At 54.8% G+C, this 18,877-nt stretch overlaps 1 protein-coding gene across 1 annotated transcript; it reads left to right on the top strand.

Moving 5' to 3' along the window:
* The first annotated feature begins 8,666 nt into the window (after nt 1-8,666).
* LOC113962450 (zinc finger protein ZIC 5-like) lies at nt 8,667-17,255 on the top strand. Its single transcript, XM_027673205.1, is given in 3 exon segments — nt 8,667-9,176; nt 9,178-10,133; nt 14,532-17,255. Coding segments are annotated over 3 exon segments (1,755 nt in total). The 5' UTR covers nt 8,667-8,832; the 3' UTR covers nt 14,987-17,255.
* The last annotated feature ends 1,622 nt before the right edge of the window (nt 17,256-18,877 follow it).

Here is an 18,877-nt window from a genome sequence, read left to right as displayed (position 1 = left end):
GGTCCGCGCCGCTCCGGGGACGCAGCCGCCGCCGCCGCCTCCCTGCTACCGCCGCCGGGCTGCCGCCGCCCGCCCAGCCGGGCGCGGGGCCGCCGCCGCTCCGCTTCCCCCCGGCAGCCGCCGCGTCCCCCCGCCTCCGCCGCCGCCCGCGCCCGCACCGGCCCGATACCGCCGCTGTCGCCGCCGGCGGAGCCGTATCCTGAGCCAGGCAGAGCAGAGTCCAAAAGCGAGCGGAGAACCAAAGTGTATTAAAGGAGCTGAGGCGGGGGCGGGCAGGGGAGGGGAGGGGGAGCAGGGGAGGGACGGGGCGGGGGGGGCAAGGCTCGCCTCGCCGTTCCCTGCGGCACACACGCACGCACACACACACTCACACACACAGACCCGCGCACACGCCGCCGCCGCCCCCCCCTTCCTCCGCCGCCACCGGGATGTCAGAGCCGCCGACCCCCGCCCGCCCGGCCCCGCGCCGCTCCCCGCGTGGGCCGCAGCCCTTCCCGCCGCCTCGGGCCCCCCGCCGCTCCCGGGCCTCCGCTTCTCGTTTTATCCTCCGCCGGGCATTAGCGGTGTCTCTCACGGAGAAAAACTTGCAGCCGCGGGTTCCCACGGAGCGAAGGGACCCCGGGGGTGCCCCGCGCCTCCCTCGACCGCCTCTGCTGAGGGGCGTGGGGAGGGGGCTGAGGAGGGGGGTGCCGGAGGCGGATTAAAAACAATAAGGGCGGCGGTGGGGGTGGGGAGGGGAGGCGGGGGGGCGGGAAGGGGCCGGCGAGTGCCGGAGCGGCGCGGCCGGGGCGGTGGAGTTGCAGCCCCGCTCCGCCCGCACCCTCGCTGCCTCTCGCTCCTCTGTTTATTTCGGTGGGCGCTACTGAGGCGGCGGCTTTTTATTGCCCCCCTCCCCCCCCCCTTTCTCTTCCCTCCCTCCCCCGGCCTCTCTCCTTATCCCCGCCCGCACTGGCGGCTCCTCTCCCGACGCCGCCTTCACCCGCCGCCCGGCCGCTCTCCCGGCTCCCGCTCATTGGCCCGAGCCGCCCCGTCCATCCGGGCGTCCTCGGCCACCGGCTAATGGCGGCGCGGCCGCTCCGCGCCCTGCCCGCCCCGCGCCCCGCCGCGCCGCCGCCGAACGCCCCGCGGCCCTACGGCCCCCGCCTGGCACCGCACCGCAAAGCCCCGCGCCGCGCCGGGGACTGCCTTCAGCCCCGCACCGCCGGTGGCTTCTTGATTTCTTGGGGGAGTCACCCCTCCACCCTCAACCCCCCCCCTGCGGCGAGGGGAAGGGGTGGCGTGGAGAGAGGCGCAGCGATCTCGGAAAATATCGATGTACGCTTGGGCATGTGATACTGCCTCGGGAGGCAAACAAACAAAGCGAGGGTCTTAAAATATAACCCCTGCAACCCCTTTCCCCATTTCGGCTAAAGCAGATGAATCCCGTGATCGATAACGGGAGCGAGGGGGGAAATCACATAAAAGTCACGTTGGCGGGGCGACGGTGACTGGGACAAAAAAAATTAAATCAAATAAAAATTTAAATAAAAGAGGGAACGGTCGCCCTGGTTGTTTGGGCTTTTAAACCATTTATGTAGGAGCAGAGGAGTCGATCTGCTATCTGCATGTGTTGTGAATGTGCATTTGAGAGTAGATGCTTTAGGAGTTTACCTTGTCTCTTCCCTTCCTTGAAAAAGAAACAAAAACAAAACCGCAAAAAAATCCCAACCCCAAAATCCACCCTACCATTGTTATTTGGAAACCGGATTCTTGCATGGCAGGAATAAAAAAGCATAAAGCCGGCACACACACACACACGCACCCGCAGACACACACAGAGCAAACAAGTCCCCTTCCCCTCCCCCTCCAGTAAATACACGTCTGGCCCCTGCTTCGGTTTGTTTTGTAGTGGCTGAAAAATAATCATCTCGGGGCCAGCAGCTCACCAATAAATAAGGCTTTGTAAAAATCAAAACCCGGCATAACAATTGTCCTCTTAACCGTCCTGCACTTAACCTTGGCGTATCAGTCCCCATCAGTTCTGTGCTTGGCAGAGAAGCGACCCAAAATATAGTGGTTTGTGTGGTTTGAGGGGGGGCTTTTTGAAATTCTCCCTTTGACATTTCTCCTGCGACTCCTCATGACATTAAATCCCGCATTAGGCATAGGCAGGCTCAAACCTGGATCCAGTATCCGAACGGGGGTTTTACAGTGAGAGATGATAGATAGATAGATAGATAGATAGATAGATAGATAGATAGATAGATGGAAGGGAGGAAGGAAGGAAGGAAGGAAGGCAGGCAGGCAGGCAAAGGCACTGCATACCAACTAAGGTCTTCCCCATCATTGCCATTAAATGGTTAAAATATTTCCAAGACTGTCCGAAAGTGGTTGAAATGTGCCAGTACTGGACATTACTCTGTGAACAAGGCGAGGATTTAAACTGGGGAGAAGTGGGATTCCTTCTAATCCGAAATGGGCATTAGAAGATAAACTGAATATTAATGCAGAGCTGCACCTTTGATGCCAACAGCTCTTTTCTGTTCGCCACTCCGTCATTCGGTCCCGTCTTTGCAGGCAGGGGTGTCTGCTCCCCATATATTGCCTTCCCAGACTGCAGCTTGGGAGCATATGCTGTCCTTGTCCTGACCCCCCAGGCTCCCAGGGACAGACCTCGAACAAATTCTATTTTCCTTCTCTGAAAGGTTCTCGAGGACGAGGTCTGAGAGTAGTCCTTCACCGTTGCTGGGGATTTCGAGAGCACTAGTTGGAGAGGAAAGTTTGGTCTCCTGCGTAGTCTGCCTCCAGATAAGTGAAAAAATCATACGGACAACTAAACGCTTGAATACACTTTTTTTTTTTAAACCGATTTAAAAGAAGTTACTACATCTGAGATCAGAAAAAGAACAAATATGTCCACGAAAACTCGCAGTTAAAACACTGCTAAAAAAAAACCCCAAAGGTGAATATTCATACAAATACCTACCTTCTGGATTTCCCTTTCTTTCTTTCTTTCTTTCTTTCTTTCCTTCTTTCTTTCTCTACTCCTCTTTTCCTCTCTCTCTTTCCTCCTTTATTTTCCCTCATCTTCTCTTTTCCTACCTTCCTTCCTCCCTCCCTTCCTTCCTTCCTCTCCTTTCCCTCCCTTTCTTTTCTTTTCTCTCTTATTTCTTTATTCTCTTTCTTTATTCCTTTCTTTCCCTTTTCTTTCCTTTCCTTCCCTTCTTTTCCTGCCTCCCCTCCCATCACCCCTCGCTCTACCCGCTCAGCGGCGCCGACACCGGGGCGCTTTCAGGGGGACGCGGTGAATTCCAGCCGGAGCCCCCGTAGGCTGGCCGCGCTCTGCTATTCTTTCAGGGCTCCAGCCCTACTCTCTCTGCAGGAAACAGAGGAGCTGATCCAAGTTCAAAGTCACGTCGCCGTCCCTCCTAAGAAGTGCTTTATTTCCCTCTGAACCGCAAAACCTCTTTCCCCCATGTCACAGGGTAACAAGGGAAGGGAGCGAGGGAGGAAGGGGGGGGAGCAGAGGCAGCGGCAGCCAGCCCCGCACTCTCTCGTCGGGCCACCGCCACAAACGCAGCCCGCGGTTTACGGCAGCTTTTGAGGGAGGAAAGCAAGCGGTCACCCAAAGTCGGTGCTAAACCGGTTTATTGAAAGAAGTTTTTCAACAGGTTTCTGGAGGTGCCAGACCTGCAGAGCAAACGTCGGCTTCCCCGGGAAACCGTTCATGTCTTTGTAAGTTTTCCGAAATTCTCTTTAAAACTGCTCTGCTCTTTTTCTTGCCAGCTGGTGATGTGGAGAGAGCTAGTGGGGGGGTCGAGGCGAGGGAAAGCAATTTCTTGCTTCCCCTGGACTGTACATATCGTCTTCGCCTGCTAACCCCTTTTCCCGGGAGGCGTCAGCGCCCTCTGGGGAGTGTCCGCGCCCCCTCCTTCCATCGACCCCTCCTCGGTAGCCGTAGGTACCGCGGTAGGGGCGCAGGCTGCAGAGGATGCGGCTGGCGACGGCCTCATCGGGGAAAAAGAAGTTGAAGGACCCACCGTGGGGAAGGAGGGATAGGGAAAGGGGGAAGAGAGGGTCTTTCCCCCAAAATTCATCCTTCCCGCAGAGTAACAGGGATGAGGTGCGGGCTAAGGAGGGGGCGTGCGCTTGGCCTGTAGCCTGGGAAGGAGAGGCCAGTTGAGCGGCATCACTTGCACCGTTGTCTGTATCACAGACACTCATAAATTCAACAAGCTCATCAACAGGATATTAAGTTGCAGGTTACCTTTGATGGTGCCGATTCGAGCCACTTCTAGGCCGTTCGACCTATGACCCGTGAAGACCACATGTGTTGTGCTGTAGCCTCCCTCTGTAAAACACACACTTCGGGACAAAAGTTCTTTGTCAGGCTCTACCGGCAGTGTAATGTAAGAGAAAAAGGGGAAATAATGAAAATCTCAGCCAAAGCTGTAACCTTCAAATACTTCTTAAAAAAAAACCCTAAACCAAAGCAAAACAACAACAAAAAAAATCAAAACAACCCCCCGCTAGGCAGAGCAGGGGCAGGGGGAAGGAGCACGCCGCTTTCGTGCCATTAATATTTATTGTTTCTTCAGTTGCACTTATATATATGTATGTATAAAAGAAGTTGCTGTATAAAACCCCTCTCTCGGCAGTAATGCCGTGAGGCGATGGGGCCGAGGAGCAGTGTAGCGTTTTTTTCCAGGACGGGAACCTTGGCCGAGCGGTAGCCGGTGCCTCTGCCCTGCCCAGCTGCGGCTGAGGGACGCGCAGAGCCGCGTACTTCGCGCGCCCCGCGCCCTTCCCTGCTGCGCGCCTCATTCTGCAGCCAGTGTAGACCTGGCACAACGCCCCCAAAATGGGGTCTGCGGCCGCACTGCCGGGCTTTATTATATGCACCTTTTTCCATCTGGAGATGCCCACATAAACGTTAGAGGCATGGAAGAAGCGTCCCAATAAAGGGCGATGGACTTTGTAATACAATTTATGCCGTCATTCATAAATAACAATGCCATATGGTAACCATATTGCTTATACAAGTAAAGCCGTCAAAGTGTCACTATTTGATTTATCTCAACAGCTTCTTCCAACGGTGACGTTCAGCTACAGAGAGAGGGGAAGGGGGAGAGAGAGATCAGAGCAAAATTTGGCCTGGGTTTCCTGAGACCGCCTCTCTCTTTATCTCTTTCTTTCTCTGTAGGCATAGATAAATAGAAAGATAGATAGATAGATAGATAGACAGACACACAGACAGATAGACACAGAGAGAGAGAGACTGAAGGATGGAATTTTTTTTCCTTATTTTGTCCCTATTTAAGCAAACCCTGAAGGGGATGGACCCCTCTTTCCCTGGCGAGATGCTCACTGAAAATAGCAGCTCCGAAACTTTTACTCGTAAATCCCTGTCCCATAGATGTGGTGGGTCTCGGCCCCGGCAGCCCGACGTCGGGCACGGTGCCGGCACCCACTCGTGTCCGGGTGCCAGCCCTCGGGTTCCCACTTGGGTGCACAGAGCGACGACATCTGGCTCAGGAGAAGTTTAATTTTTAAGGGTATAAAATATCCATCCGCTGAGCCCCTCCATAGAGGAGGGGTGTGGAGTCTCACTGCCACATCGCTACTCTCTTTCCCTTTCGTGCCCCTGGGCAGCCACCCGCTCCCGCCCGAGGTCCCGGTGCCTCCATGTTATTCCCCCGATGGGATGGTGAGGAGGATACCGTAGTTACTCCCTGCCCGTGTCGATCCCCACGGGGCTATGACTCGGGGCGCTCCCTCCTGGTACGGGCGGAATCCATCTCCAATCAAGCATGTTCGCAGAGGGAACGGCGCCACGGGCTCTCCCATGCCGCAAGGCAGCCCCAGGAGCAAAGCAAGCCACTCGCGACGGGTCGGGAGGAGGGTAGGCTTTTTCAGCAGATTTGGGGGAGATTTGGAAGTCTTGCCAAGGAAAGCGGCAATCGCGTTCCCTTTCTAATGCTTCCCCAGAAGAATGCTTTACAAGCTATAAAATATTGCTCCCTGCTCCCTAACTATCAATAAGACGTGCATTAAAGACGATTGTTTGTAAATGGTGTTCATGATCATTAGCATACATTTACATAACGCAGCTCACAGCACAACGTTTTACAGTTAAATACTTTCTAAAGCCGATAGCCCGAGCTCGGTTTATAGAGGAAGCTTTACGAAACAAATCTGAAGGCTTCCAGGCTTTACCCCGCCTCTGCAGCCCCCCCCCGCCATGTCCCTTAGCAGGTTTGCCGGCGAGCATGGCACTGTGGGAGAGTTCCGCAGCCGGCTCCGCCGCGGGAACAGGGTGCGTTCCGACCCCCGACGGGCGCTGCCGAGGTTTTTTGGGGGCTGTGGGGCTAGCACAGCTCGCCTCCCTGTGTTGCAGGTCCAGAGGGCTGTGGCACCCTGGGCCTGAGCTGGTATCAGTGAGTCAATGAGCTTTAAATTCTTCATGGCACTTTTGGAGATGGAAATGTCCAAACTGTCCCGGCCCGGGCAGTCACCTTTGCTTTCTGGCGTTTGCAGCCAGTCCTAAAAATAGGCTGGTTTCCACTTGAGTGTCGATCAACCCCTCCCTCCCCATAGTCATGGGTCAGCTGCCTATTAGCCACCTATAAAATATTTTCATTGTTTTATAGCCTCTCATAAAAAGAAATTGATCGGGGGATATATTTGAGTTAAGACATATTAAATCGATGACAGATACATGTCACGCTGCTTTTAACAGGAGAGGGATGAGGAGCCGTGATACTGTTCTTCATCTCCACAGCATCTCCTGACAAACCATTCTGAACCTCAGTCCAGCAACGTGCCCAGAATTTAGGGAGGGAAGGTAGTGTTTGGACGGACGTATAAAAAACATACGTATATAAATACCCATACAGACGTACGGCTAGTTAGCGAGAAGTTTTTACTGTGCAATAAAACCATCAAGCAGTCCCTTTTAAAACCCGGGGATCGTTTATTCCCGTTTCTTGCCTTGCAGAATCACTGAAACCCCCTACGTGGCCACTAGAGCTGGGAACATCGGTTCGGCTCTGGGGGGGGGAGAGAGAAGAGGGAACCGGCGGGTCTCGCTCCCCCTTGAGCATTCCCTATAGCCTCTCCCACCCTTTGGGCAGCCGTGGGCCAAATCCTGCGAGTTTTCCCTGCGTGAGTAGCGGCGGGAGGGAAGGAGGAGGGGGCGCTAGAGCCTGGCCCAGGAAATGCCGGACCAGCATGAGGCTTCCTTTAAACATGGCTCGGCATAGGGAAACGGACAAGACGAGCAGATGTAGTTTGGTCAAGGGGATTGGGTTGCCGGGGAGGGCCAGGGTGTGTGTAGGCGTCCACTGGCATCCCCCACACCTCTTCCTCTCCTGGGGTGGCGGAGGAGCGTCCCTCACTGCCTCATAGGTAGGAAGGGCAGGCAGCCTGCCTGCACTTTCCAAGGAGAGCAGGAGCTCAAGGCATTCCCAGGGGACCAGTAGCCTAAAGAAAGCAGATGATATATCAATAAAAGCTACTTCTCCTCCCGCAGTCCTACAGAAAATTCACGACAATGCTCCTCTCCCCCTTTTGGCTCGGCAGGGAAATCCCGGCACTGCCTAGTCGCCCCCCTCGAACGGCAGCATCCTTTGTGTCGACGGGACAGTTTCGGCGCTCCACAAAGAGCTCCACTTTCGAGGACTACCACACCCCACACCCCAGGGGCGGTCCCATCGCTTTCCCCGCCCGTTCCCCACCTCTGCCCCCTTTTAGGAGGGCTCCCACTCTTCCTCCCTTTTCGTCTAGGGCAGCAGCTCAGGGCTGACAGTCCCCAGGGGAGACTCCCTCATTTCCCATCCTACCTCCCCCCTCTGCCCCCTACATCCCAAAGCGTCGAGGGGCGTTTATGCTCCGGGCCGGTGTCACTGCGGCAGTTCCATCTCTATTTCGCCGTTGCAGAATTAAGGCTGAGGTGGAGGCAGCTGCTTGGGGTACGGCTGGCGGCCCCCCGAGGGTCAAGGGCTAGCTCTTCCCACGGGGCGCCGCGGCAAGGGGCTGCGGGAGGAGGAAGCCCCAAAGAAGCGGCGAGCGCAGGCTCCCAAAACTTCGCCCTAACATGTGCCACTTGCCCCCCTCCTCCTTCCCTCCCTGCTTACTCGTTTATTTTCTAAAGGAAAGGAATCCCAACCCCCGCCGTTTTCTTTTTAGGAAAACTTTGGCTGCCTTCCTCTAGTGTTACCTCAGGCGTGAGTACACACTGCCTTGGCCTCGCGTGGGTGTGGGGCTGCGTACGTTGTACGAGGGCGTGCTTTCCCGCCTCATCCATGAATGAAGTGGCCCTCCAAAAAAAAGAAAAAAGAGAAAGAAACCGAGTGCGGACCTGGGAAGCAGCCCCACGCGTGGGCTCTTTCCAGGCGAGCAGAGAAACCCCACGGCCCCGCAAACGTAAACGCGGCGGCGCCTGCGAGCAGGGCGCCCCGTCCGGTGCCGGGGGAGCAGAGGCAGCTGCCGCCCGGTGCTGCCCGGTGCTGCCGGCGGGGGGCGGCGGGGGGAGGCGGCGGGTGCGCCCCGTCGGGCCCTGCGCGAAGTTTTGCAAGTGCAACTTCGGGGGGCGGCGCGGGGGGGGCGCGGGGGACGGCGGGGGCGGATCCCCGCTGGGCCCGCGGCCTGAAAGGAAGCCAATCGCGCGGCCCCGGCCGCTGCCAATCATCGAGATCCGTCCAATCCCTCCGGCGCGGTGTCCGAGCCGTATTCCCCAGCGCGCCGCCGGAGTGTGGTGAGGGTTCTGCCAATCGCGGGCGGGCAGAGCGGGGCCAGGGATGCGCGGGGCTCGGAGCGCAGACAAAAGAAGTTAAAGAGCCGCTTAATATATACATGTTTTTGAAGGCGGGTAAAGGGAAAAAAATAACAACAGCGAGCGTAGATGGGCTTGGCTGTGTCGTTATGGAGCCCCCTTTGAGCAAGAGGAACCCGACACTGAGATTAGCGGATTTGGCAGCGTCTCAGCCCCATCCTCACCAGAACATGACAGGCTTCCCGGGGCTGGGGAACCACCACGTCCACCCCCACCACGCGGCCCACCTCCACCCCGGGGACGCGGGCGGCGACCCCGGCGGCGCCCTCACGCCGCTCGGACCCGAGCACATGGCGCAGCCCGCCGCCCTCAAGCTCACACCCGAGGCGCTCACCGCCGCCGCCGCCGCCTTCGCCGCGCCCGCCGCCACCACCACCGCCGCCACCGCCGCCGCCACGGCCGCCGCCGCCACGGCCGCCGCCGCCACCACCGCCGCCGCCTACGCGCCGCCCGCCGCCGCCCTCCCGGGATACCCGTCGGGGGGGGGCGGCGGGACGGGACTTCCTCCTGCGGCGGGAGCTTCCCGCTGCCGCCGCCGCCGCCGTCCACGGGGCACTGGGAGAGCAGCACCCGCCCGTCGGCTCCCCCCACCTTCCGCACCCGCCACCCCACGGCGTCTTCATCTCGGCCGCGGGCACCTACGGCGCAGCCGACGGGGCGCACGCCGCCTTCCCGCCGCCGCCGTCCGGCGAGCAAGGCGCGCCCGCCGGCCGCCACCCGCCGCTCAACGGGCAGATGCGCCTGGGGCTGGCGGCCGCCGCCGGGGAGCTCTACGGGCGCGCCGAGGCGCACTACGGGGCTGCCGCCGCCTCCTCCTCCTCGGCGTTGCAAGGCTACGGCTCCGTCAACCTCAACCTGGCGGCGGCCGGCCACGGGCACCCGCACCACCCCCATCCCCACCACCACCACCATCACCACCACCACCATGCCCACGTCGGGGCGGCGGCGGCGGCGGCCGGGGCCTTCCTGCGGTACATGCGACAGCCCATCAAGCAAGAGCTGATCTGCAAATGGATCGACCGGGATCCGCCTCCGCCGCCGCCACCGGGCGGTAGGAAGCCTTGCTCCAAAACTTTCAGCACGATGCAGGAGCTGGTGAGCCATGTCACCGTGGAGCACGTCGGCGGGCCCGAGCAGAGCAGCCACGTGTGCTACTGGGAGGAGTGTCCCCGCGAAGGCAAGCCCTTCAAAGCGAAATACAAACTCATCAACCACATCCGAGTGCACACGGGAGAGAAGCCCTTCCCCTGCCCCTTCCCCGGCTGCGGGAAGGTCTTCGCTCGTTCCGAAAACCTCAAGATCCACAAGCGGACTCATACAGGTAGGTTGTTCTTCCCCCCTCCCCCGCCCCTGCAAGGGTTTCCTTCTTCTTTTTTTTTTTTTTCTCCCTCCTTTCCTCCTCTTTTCCTCCTCTCCTACGCACCGCCGGACATGTGACTTTTTCATGAATAAGTAATTCGGCAGCACACGGGCCACGCACACACAGCTACGCACACGCACCCGGCCCCTCTGCCCGCACACACGTGTCCCGTCGCCCCCCCCCAATCCCCCTGCACCTTGGGCAGCTCCCTCCCCACCCCCTCTGCCACCCACCTCCCCACATCCCGGCACCACCGGATAAATACAACGATTAATAAATAACGCAGAGCTGGGGGAAGATGAGCAGCAGCCTCTGCGGAAGAGCGGGAGAGGACGAGCACCCGCCCGTCGCGGCTCCCTCCGCCCCTGTCCAGGGCACCACGGGGGGCTCACCCCGTGTCTGGGGAGCGCTGCCCTTTGCCACCTCCCTACCCGCGCCGAGGAACGGCGATTCTGCTTTTCCTGCTGGTTCTGCCGGCGGGACGAAGCCGGACGGAGGACGCTTCGCCCGGCCGAGATGGGGCCGCGGGGGCTCTTGGGGGCGCAGTTCCCCTGCGCTGCGGGCGGCGGCAGCGCTCGGGGCTGCCGGTAGTACCGGGGTACCGACCTGCCCCTGTGACCAGCGCTCCTGGGGCTACCCTCGCTCCGGAGCTGTCCCTCCTAGTGGGACCACCGATACTGCCGGGGGTACCTTCTGCCTGAGCTAGCGATACTGCCGTAACTACTGGGGATGCCGGCGGCGCTGCCGGGGCTGCTCGTGACGCTGGGTGCGGGTACTGACCCCTGTCCCGAGGCTGCTGGTGCTGCCCGGGCTCCTCCCGCCTGCGGCGGTGCCCGCGGAGCCGGAGAGCACGGAGCAAGGCGGGGGAAGGCTCTCACCGGAGGACGCTTCACTCCCTTTGGTGATCTGAGAAGGAAACTTCAAAGTTGCCCCGACTGCCTGGCGGGGCTGCGGGAGGAGGAAGCGGCACCCGGGGGAGATGCCCTGGAGAGGCTCGGGCTGTGTATGAGCCCTTGAGTATTTTTTCTTTCTGTGTTTGTTTTGGGGTTTTTCTTCTTTTTTTTTTTTTTCTTTTTCACTTTCTCCCCATTTGTCGCCACCTCCGAAATACGCATTTCCATCTGGGTGTTAAAACTCTGCCAAAAACGAACGAAGCCGGGATTTATAGTGGCAGATAAATATTATTCCTCGGAGGATACTTAAGGAAGTGGAGTTGCCGTAATTGCTTTCTTGATTTATTGTGTGCTGCTCGGGAAGAGAAAAGCGGCGACCGTGCAACGTGTTGTTCTGATGTAAAACCAAATGGCCCATGGCTGAAAGGATTATAGATTTTTATCTGCAGAATATGTCAGGCATGAGCCCATAGGTAGCAGCGGAGCCTTGAGGGTGCCCGGCGCTCTGCACCCAGAGCCGCGGGTGGGGGAGGAAGGTTTCTCCTGGGGGGTCTGGCACTTTTTGTTGTTATTCTTGTTGTTTTAATGGCACCGTGGGATGAGTTAAGTGCTGGAGGCCCGTGGTTTTGTCATCTATAGCCTTCTCCATCTGCCTTGGTTTGAAAAACAAAACTTCACTGCAGACTTTCCTGGGCTTCTCAATTCCTTACCCATCTCAGCTCCAAGGGGAGGGGGCTGAGGGGGGGAAAGTGGGAACGAGTCCGGGAGAGGTTTGGGAGTGGTCAGAGAGATTCAGCGGGAAAAAGACACCCTCCCCCCCAATAACCCAAATATGTATTGGTCACAGTTTGCAGCTCTAAGCTGAGATAGACCATTGGCCCGAGGCCCTGCGTGGGACATGGCCCCTTGCAAAGGAAATTTGGAGTTTTCAGCTTGCAGTCCCCGGGAGGGTGCCCACGCATGGGCCCACGGGGAAAGGCTATATCCACTCAGAAGGGGGCGTTACAACAAAGCAGCGCTCGGGGCAACAGCCCACCTAAAACGACAGCTCAGGCCCACGGGAGGACAAAGAGGTCATGAGTCTTTCCCCGCGCAGAGCCTTCGAGTGGATGAGGGATCCCAAACCTTCTGCCCATGCCTGTCAGATTAATTGCTGTAATTTTGCTTCCTCAACTTTAATTTAGTCATGTGCAGCTTGGGAGCAGGAGAGATTTACAAACTATTCGTTTATTATGGGCATTCAGGGGTGTGTGTAGGGGGAATAACAACACCATAATTGTATCATTAGGAGATTTTATGTGTTTCTGGTAATTCTGCAGGAAGAAGAGTATGTTGGTAAATTCAGGAGGAGTTTGCTTGCTTGTTTTTTGGTTTTGTTTTTGTTTTGTCCTTTTTCCTCAAAAGCATTACCCTGGAAGCTGCACACCCCACTCTGCAGCTCCTCTCCCATTTTGGGGACAAATTGCTGTTGCCACCCCTGGTGTGTCCTAGTGGAAGTGGGGATCCTCTCACTCCTGCAACTTTGCTGCCCCCTCACTGAAGATGAGGCTTCCTTCTGATGATTTCCACACCCTGCCACCCTCCAAAAAAAGTGACCCCAAGACCCTTCTGTGTCCCTCCCCACCACCGGCACTGCTACTGCCGGGAGGAGTTACGGGATGGCACCTGGCATCTCGCCCCCTTCTTTGGGTTGAAACCACCTACAAATAGTTAAACTCTGACGTTATTCCCTCATCAGCATAATGGGGACACACTGGGACCTTCCCCACTCCTGGATTTATGGGGAATTGGATCATCGAGATCTGGAGACTGGTGAGGGTGCCATGTGTGAACCCATGTGGAAAGACACTTCCCTAAAGCCCCGAATGAGTGGATGCAATTCGGTCCGGATGGTAGGAGCACCTCAGGGAGCACCTCAGGGCAGCTTGGCTTGGGGCTCTGCAGGCCGCTGCCAGCAGCAGGATGTGTGAGCCTGCATCCTTGGAGTAACACAGATAGAAACCAGGCAAAACCTCTGGTAGATTCACTTTGTTTTACCAGAAAAGATAATAGTAATTAATGAACAAACAAAGTGACTGGAAATTTGTCTCGGGGGGTGTGCAGGGGTTTTCGTGCACTTAAAACCCACGAGGTACAATTTTAATTCCTTTTTTCCTCCCCTCCTTTTTTTTTTAAAAAGATAAACTTGCACTTTCTAGTGCTACCACATTGGTGGTAGCTGAGACGATTTTAATTGAAAAAATTGATGCATAAATAGGCTGTGGAGGTGTATGTTTCTATAGTAACAGCCGAGAAACAGCTTCGGAAAATAAAAATAGTTTTCTTATCTCCATTGTTATTTTGCTAAACGCAACATGATTTTACAAATGTGAGGGGCAGTAAAAATTGCTTGGTGATAATGAGCAAATGTCCACCGAGAGAGCTGTTGGGTTGTTATTTCTGAGAATTCAGAGCAAAACAGATCTGAAAATACACATCAGTCGTTCATAAACCTATTCAAGAGTTGCAATAAACATGATAAGGATTATCAGTGCAGGTCTATCTCAGACTCACATGTGCATGGCAGGGGAAGAAAAAGTTGTTGTAAGAAACTTCAGTACAGGGCTCGGCCACTTTTTTTTTTCCTCTGGTCAACCAGCAGTAGGCATTTACCCAACCCCATTCAGGAACTACGGGGAAGGGTCGGTCTGGGACACGGCTATATATACCAGAACATATATATTCCAGGGTATGTTATGTGTGGAGACGAGGGTGTGATTTTCACAACCTCTTTAACTGTTAAGCAATGTGTAAAACTTAAAACAGAGAATCCAGACATTTTTAGATCCAAATTCGTCCGAGGTAAACAACTATGGTAACAGCAGTCTGCTGCCCTCATCTCCAGTGTTCGGGTTGATCCCCCCATCTTGCAGGTTCTCAATCCGAGCTGCTGGGTATTCTGTCTTTATATCGGGATGCTTAAACAGGTGTTACTTTTATTTCCCCCAAACTAATTATTCCCCCAGCGCAGTGCCCATTGGGAACGGATTACGCAGGAGATGTGCCAGCCGAGCCAGGCTGCCGGCAAACGCCAGCCCTCGCAGGCAAAGGCATTGAGAGGTTTTGTTTGGGCTCGGTCATTAGAGCGGTAATGAAGGTTTCTCGTGTGCGAGGGGAGCGCCGCAGAGGGCAAACAAGGCCGGGGGGGCCCTGCCGCCGCCAGCCCCGGCTTCAGGCTTGGAGGCTGCCAGCAGCGTGTCACAGGCAGCAAAACACGAGGAAGAGGTCGGAAGCCTCGGGCATGTCACGACTGTCGTGAGGGGGGAGGAAAAAGGGGAAAGGGGAGGAGAAGGAGGGAAGGAGAAGCTTTGCCCTGCCGCTCGTTCCCGGAGGCCGCGCTGCGGAGGGGCTGCGGTGCGGCGGGCGGGCTCCGGGCAGGGCCGAGCCCCCGCCCGCCGGTAACCGTGCCGTTGCTGTGTCCCGGCAGGGGAGAAGCCTTTCAAGTGCGAGTTTGACGGCTGCGAGAGGAAGTTCGCCAACAGCAGCGACCGCAAGAAGCACTCCCACGTCCACACCTCGGACAAGCCCTACTACTGCAAGATTCGCGGCTGCGACAAGTCTTACACCCACCCCAGCTCCCTGCGGAAGCACATGAAGATCCACTGCAAGTCCCCACCGCCCTCCCCGCCGCCAGGCTCACAGGGCTATGCGGCGGCGGGGCTCCCCGACTGCCCACTGCCCCCCGAGGCCGACCCGGCCGCCGAGCCGCCCCGTGGCCGCGCCGCCGCCCTGTCCCCGCCGGTCACCAACCTCAGCGAGTGGTACGTCTGCCAGGCCGGGGGGGCTCCCCGCCGGCCCCGCACCCCCTCCAGCCGCGACACCTCCCCGGCTTCCGAGGAGGACGAGCCCCATAGGACCTCGGGGGGCAGAACTGCTCCCTAGGGCCATGCTGAGCCGCGCCAAGCTGCCGCCGGTGGCCCAGCCCCACCACAGTGGCCTGGGCTGCAGCAGCCACCTGGCATGGGGGGTTGCTCTGGAAGTGTCATCAGGTTTGACTCGCGCTATTTATTCCATGTATGAAACCCTATGGTGTTTATACGGTAACTAATTTAATTAAAGAGACTTGGACCTTTTTTTTTTCCCTTTGGTAAGAAGAAGCATTGTAATGCCAGGCTGGGCCATCTCAGCCACTCGCGCTGCACGGTGTGCAGGGGGACAGTGCCAAGGGAGATATCCTTCTCCTATCCTGCCCGTGCCCATTGCTCTTATCAAGAGAGTTTGCTGGTGAAGGCTGCGAGCTGGCAGAGCCCAGCCGCTCTCTGGAGTGGCTCTTAAATACCTTAGCTGCCACTCAGCGCCTCCTCTTTGGCCTGGGTAAAGCCCCAGGTCAGCAGCAGCCTCCTGACTGTAAAGCAGCACCTGCTAAAATCCAGCCAATCGAGGACAGGTTGTGCATCCCTCAAAATAAAATTAAATAAATGCATTTTCCTACCCCTCTTGAAGTTCAGCTCCTTTGTAATTGATGGTTTCTCTCCCGAGTCAGTGGGTCCCACCTGCACCCGGCGTTTTCTCTGCAGCCTTCTTTCTTTCTCCCTTAGTCCTAACCATGTGCAAACGATTTAGGGAAGAAAAGACAAAAGATGCAGGACTCCTTTATCACTCCTACATGGTTTGTACGTGTATGGCTCCTAATCCAGAGAATAAGAGAAACCCGCTGCTATTTGACAACTGTGATATTGTGATACATTTTGGATATATTTTTTTTTTAAACACAAAGACAGACAGCGAATTTCCCTTTTCTCGGGCTTGGTATTATTAATACTCTGGTTGTTATTGCTTTTTAAAGTTTGTCTCGCAGAGGAAGACTTTGTCTCATCCTCCCTCCAGCCCCTTCGGGATTGGGAAGGGGAGCAGCCCCCCAGGTCCAGCGAGTCCTGGAGTAGGGGGCAGGGATAGAGGGATTGTCTTTTTATTATTATTTTTATATATATTATTTCCTCTCTCCAACCGAGCCGATGCCTGCGCGCTTTTCACCATCCCCCTGAAGTGGCTCGGCAGAGTCACCTGGGAGGAGGGGACAGGAGCTGCTGGGAAAGAAGCGAGGGGTGGGGAAGCAGGCTGCCGTCGGGGTTCTAACTGCCCCCCAGCCCCAAGGGCCCAGCCCAGCGGCCGAGGGGCTGCGGGGCGCGGGGGACACTCCGGCCTGTCGCCCATCCGTCAGGAGCCAGGCGCAGGGCGCAAATGAAGTAAAGAGCACTAATTCCTCCTCAGAGACCCTGAGAGGAGAAGCGGCAGCCTCCCTCCCCTCCCCCAGGGCTCGACGAAATGTGTTTTGTGTGCCGTGAATGGTAGATGTCGTCTTGTCATTGTTAATAACGTGTATGTGAACGCGATTATTTTGTACAGTCGAATTAATTTATTTTCTGACATCACCCTTTTTCTTTCTTTTTTTTCCCCCTCCCCTGGAACAGTACAGAGCACACCAAAGAATTTTCTTATTAATTTTGGTGATAGATTGTTGTTTATGATGCTGTGGTTTGTAAAAAAACAAACAAAATTATATTTTTCAGCTTACTTGAAAGACTGATGTAATGTGAAACAGACTCTTCCTGCATGTGCTCCGTGCGGTGTGTTGGTGCTGATATATATATGTATAGTTCATAGAGATATTATATTATTAGTACAGTGCATGGTGCTGTCACTCTGGAAGCCTTTAAACGTTGTCTTCATATTGTTGTGTTGGATCTAAAGAAGCAGGTGTTACTTTAAAAACAAACAGAAAACTTGAATAGAAAATAATTTTTTAAAGTTCATTCGATTTGCTTTTTATTCGTTTTTCAAAGCCCATTTGAATAAATAGAAAATAATAAAGGAAGGTATGGACTTTTTAAAGAATAATTTATGTAATGTAATCTTATTAGAGATATATTGGTGCTGATTTATAAACGAACTTTTTAATTTATGCATTTTTTTAACAACAGATTGCACTATACATTACGACATGGCAGGGTTTATAAACTGTGGCTCGGGGGGATATATCACTATTTTTATGTACTTGCTACACGTAGGGTTACACAATTCCCCAACAATTTTATGACACATGATACCTCCTAAATAAAAAATGCTAATTTAAAATTTTTCATCTCTGTAAACGCCATAAAAAGCAAAAAAAAATTATCATGCAAATGAATAAAAATATTATTCCTATGTATTGCATGTGCCTTACTGACAGACGAGGGGCAGACAGACCAAAGCATTCCCTTTTCCCCCCGAAGGTCAGTAGGTAGAGTCAGATATAGCCATAGCCTCATAGCGTGGCAGGAGCAGCACCCGGAGATTTTGGGGGTGGCTGAGATACCCCGGCTTTCCCCAGAGAAACGTGTGAGTAAATACGGTTCTTCTTTGCATTTACGTTTGGGTTTGCAGCCAGGCAGAGGAGGGATGCTCTGAGCCGAGCCACCCCTGCGTCCCCCCCGCGGCTGCAGGCCTTGCCCCTGGGGGGGTTTGCCCCTGAGCCGGGTTAAGGGTGGGGGCATGGGATTGGGGGGTGCCTTCTCATGATGGAGCAGTTGGTGATCTGCTGCTGGCTTCCCGGGCACAGGGTAAAGAGAGGGATAGACAGACAGATAAGACACAGACAAAAGTCGGACATTCATACACACGAAATTCTTCATTTCTCTCAAGGACAGCTAATCAGAGTATCAAATCAAATCAATTAAAATGTTAGTATTTCTATTGGGAATTAAAAAAAAAAAAGAAAAAAAGATGTTCCCGGCAGTCTCCTCTCTCGGATACTCGTCAGTTAAACAGCACTACTCTTCAGTAGTAGACATAGAAGCAAAACGGTATGCCAGAACAGGATTCTGAAAGAGAGTCAGGCCAGGCAAGAAATAACGCCAGGAGATCACTGGAATGAAGGAGAAAAAAAAAAAAGTAGTTTTCTGGAGCTGAGGAGCAAAGACACAGGTTTCTCGTTTCCAGAGAGGAAAACTGAAAGAAACACGTGAAAAAATCCAGACAGAATTGTGCGTCAGCATCCTTCAGGATTATTTTTTAATTTTTAAAAATAAAATCAATTAAATAAAACTAGCCCAGGGTGATTGCACTCCCCGCCCTGTAATTTACCAGTGCTCGAAAATGACTGGTCAAAATGTCAAGAACAGTTTCACCAAAAGGTTAGAGTGTTTTTTAAGTCAGTTTTGTTAAATGTGGTAAAGGTGAAACAGGTTGCAAAGAGTTGTTTCAAGCAGAATGACAATAACCAACATACGAAGCAGAAAAACACTCATAAATGAGGGCTCCAATCAATGGGAAAACTTATAGCTCCCTAATGAAGTTTCTTGTGAAAAGGAAGGCGACACAAAGCCACTGAGACATGAATCATTCATGGGAAATATAAAAGATAAAAGATATCTGACAATGAGCAGAACCTTGTATAGAGTGTCTAAAACAAGTTTCCCCTTCTTATTTTCTGCTTCCCCCCCTCCCCAACCTCCCTCTCCTAGTGTTCCTTGCCCGCCCTATAGAGTTAACATTGACCAGTGCACGTCCTGCCCCACTTCAAAGTAATTTAGCCCAGAACGGAAGGCTTGGCGCTTGGACAATCTTCATGGTGTGTTAGGATTTCTATGGCAATTGGCAAGCAAGACGTTCCCATCTGAATATGGCTCAAAGAAAGCCACTTATTGACACCGAGTTGGCCATCATCAAAGACTTCATCTTTTCCTAGGCGAAACGTGGTCCTAGCAAACACTGTTTAAATCATCTACCTTTGTAGTCGCGGCTGGGAGACATCTCGCCACACACTATTGCTGGCGCTCGGCCCTTTAAAGG

This window comes from Neopelma chrysocephalum, unplaced genomic scaffold (assembly GCF_003984885.1).
Source record: "Neopelma chrysocephalum unplaced genomic scaffold, ASM398488v2 Primary Assembly neopelma1_179825, whole genome shotgun sequence".
Classification (NCBI taxonomy): domain Eukaryota; kingdom Metazoa; phylum Chordata; class Aves; order Passeriformes; family Pipridae; genus Neopelma; species Neopelma chrysocephalum.
The sequence above is the reverse complement of the archived record's forward strand: the minus strand, read 5'-3'. Positions and strand labels throughout refer to the sequence as shown.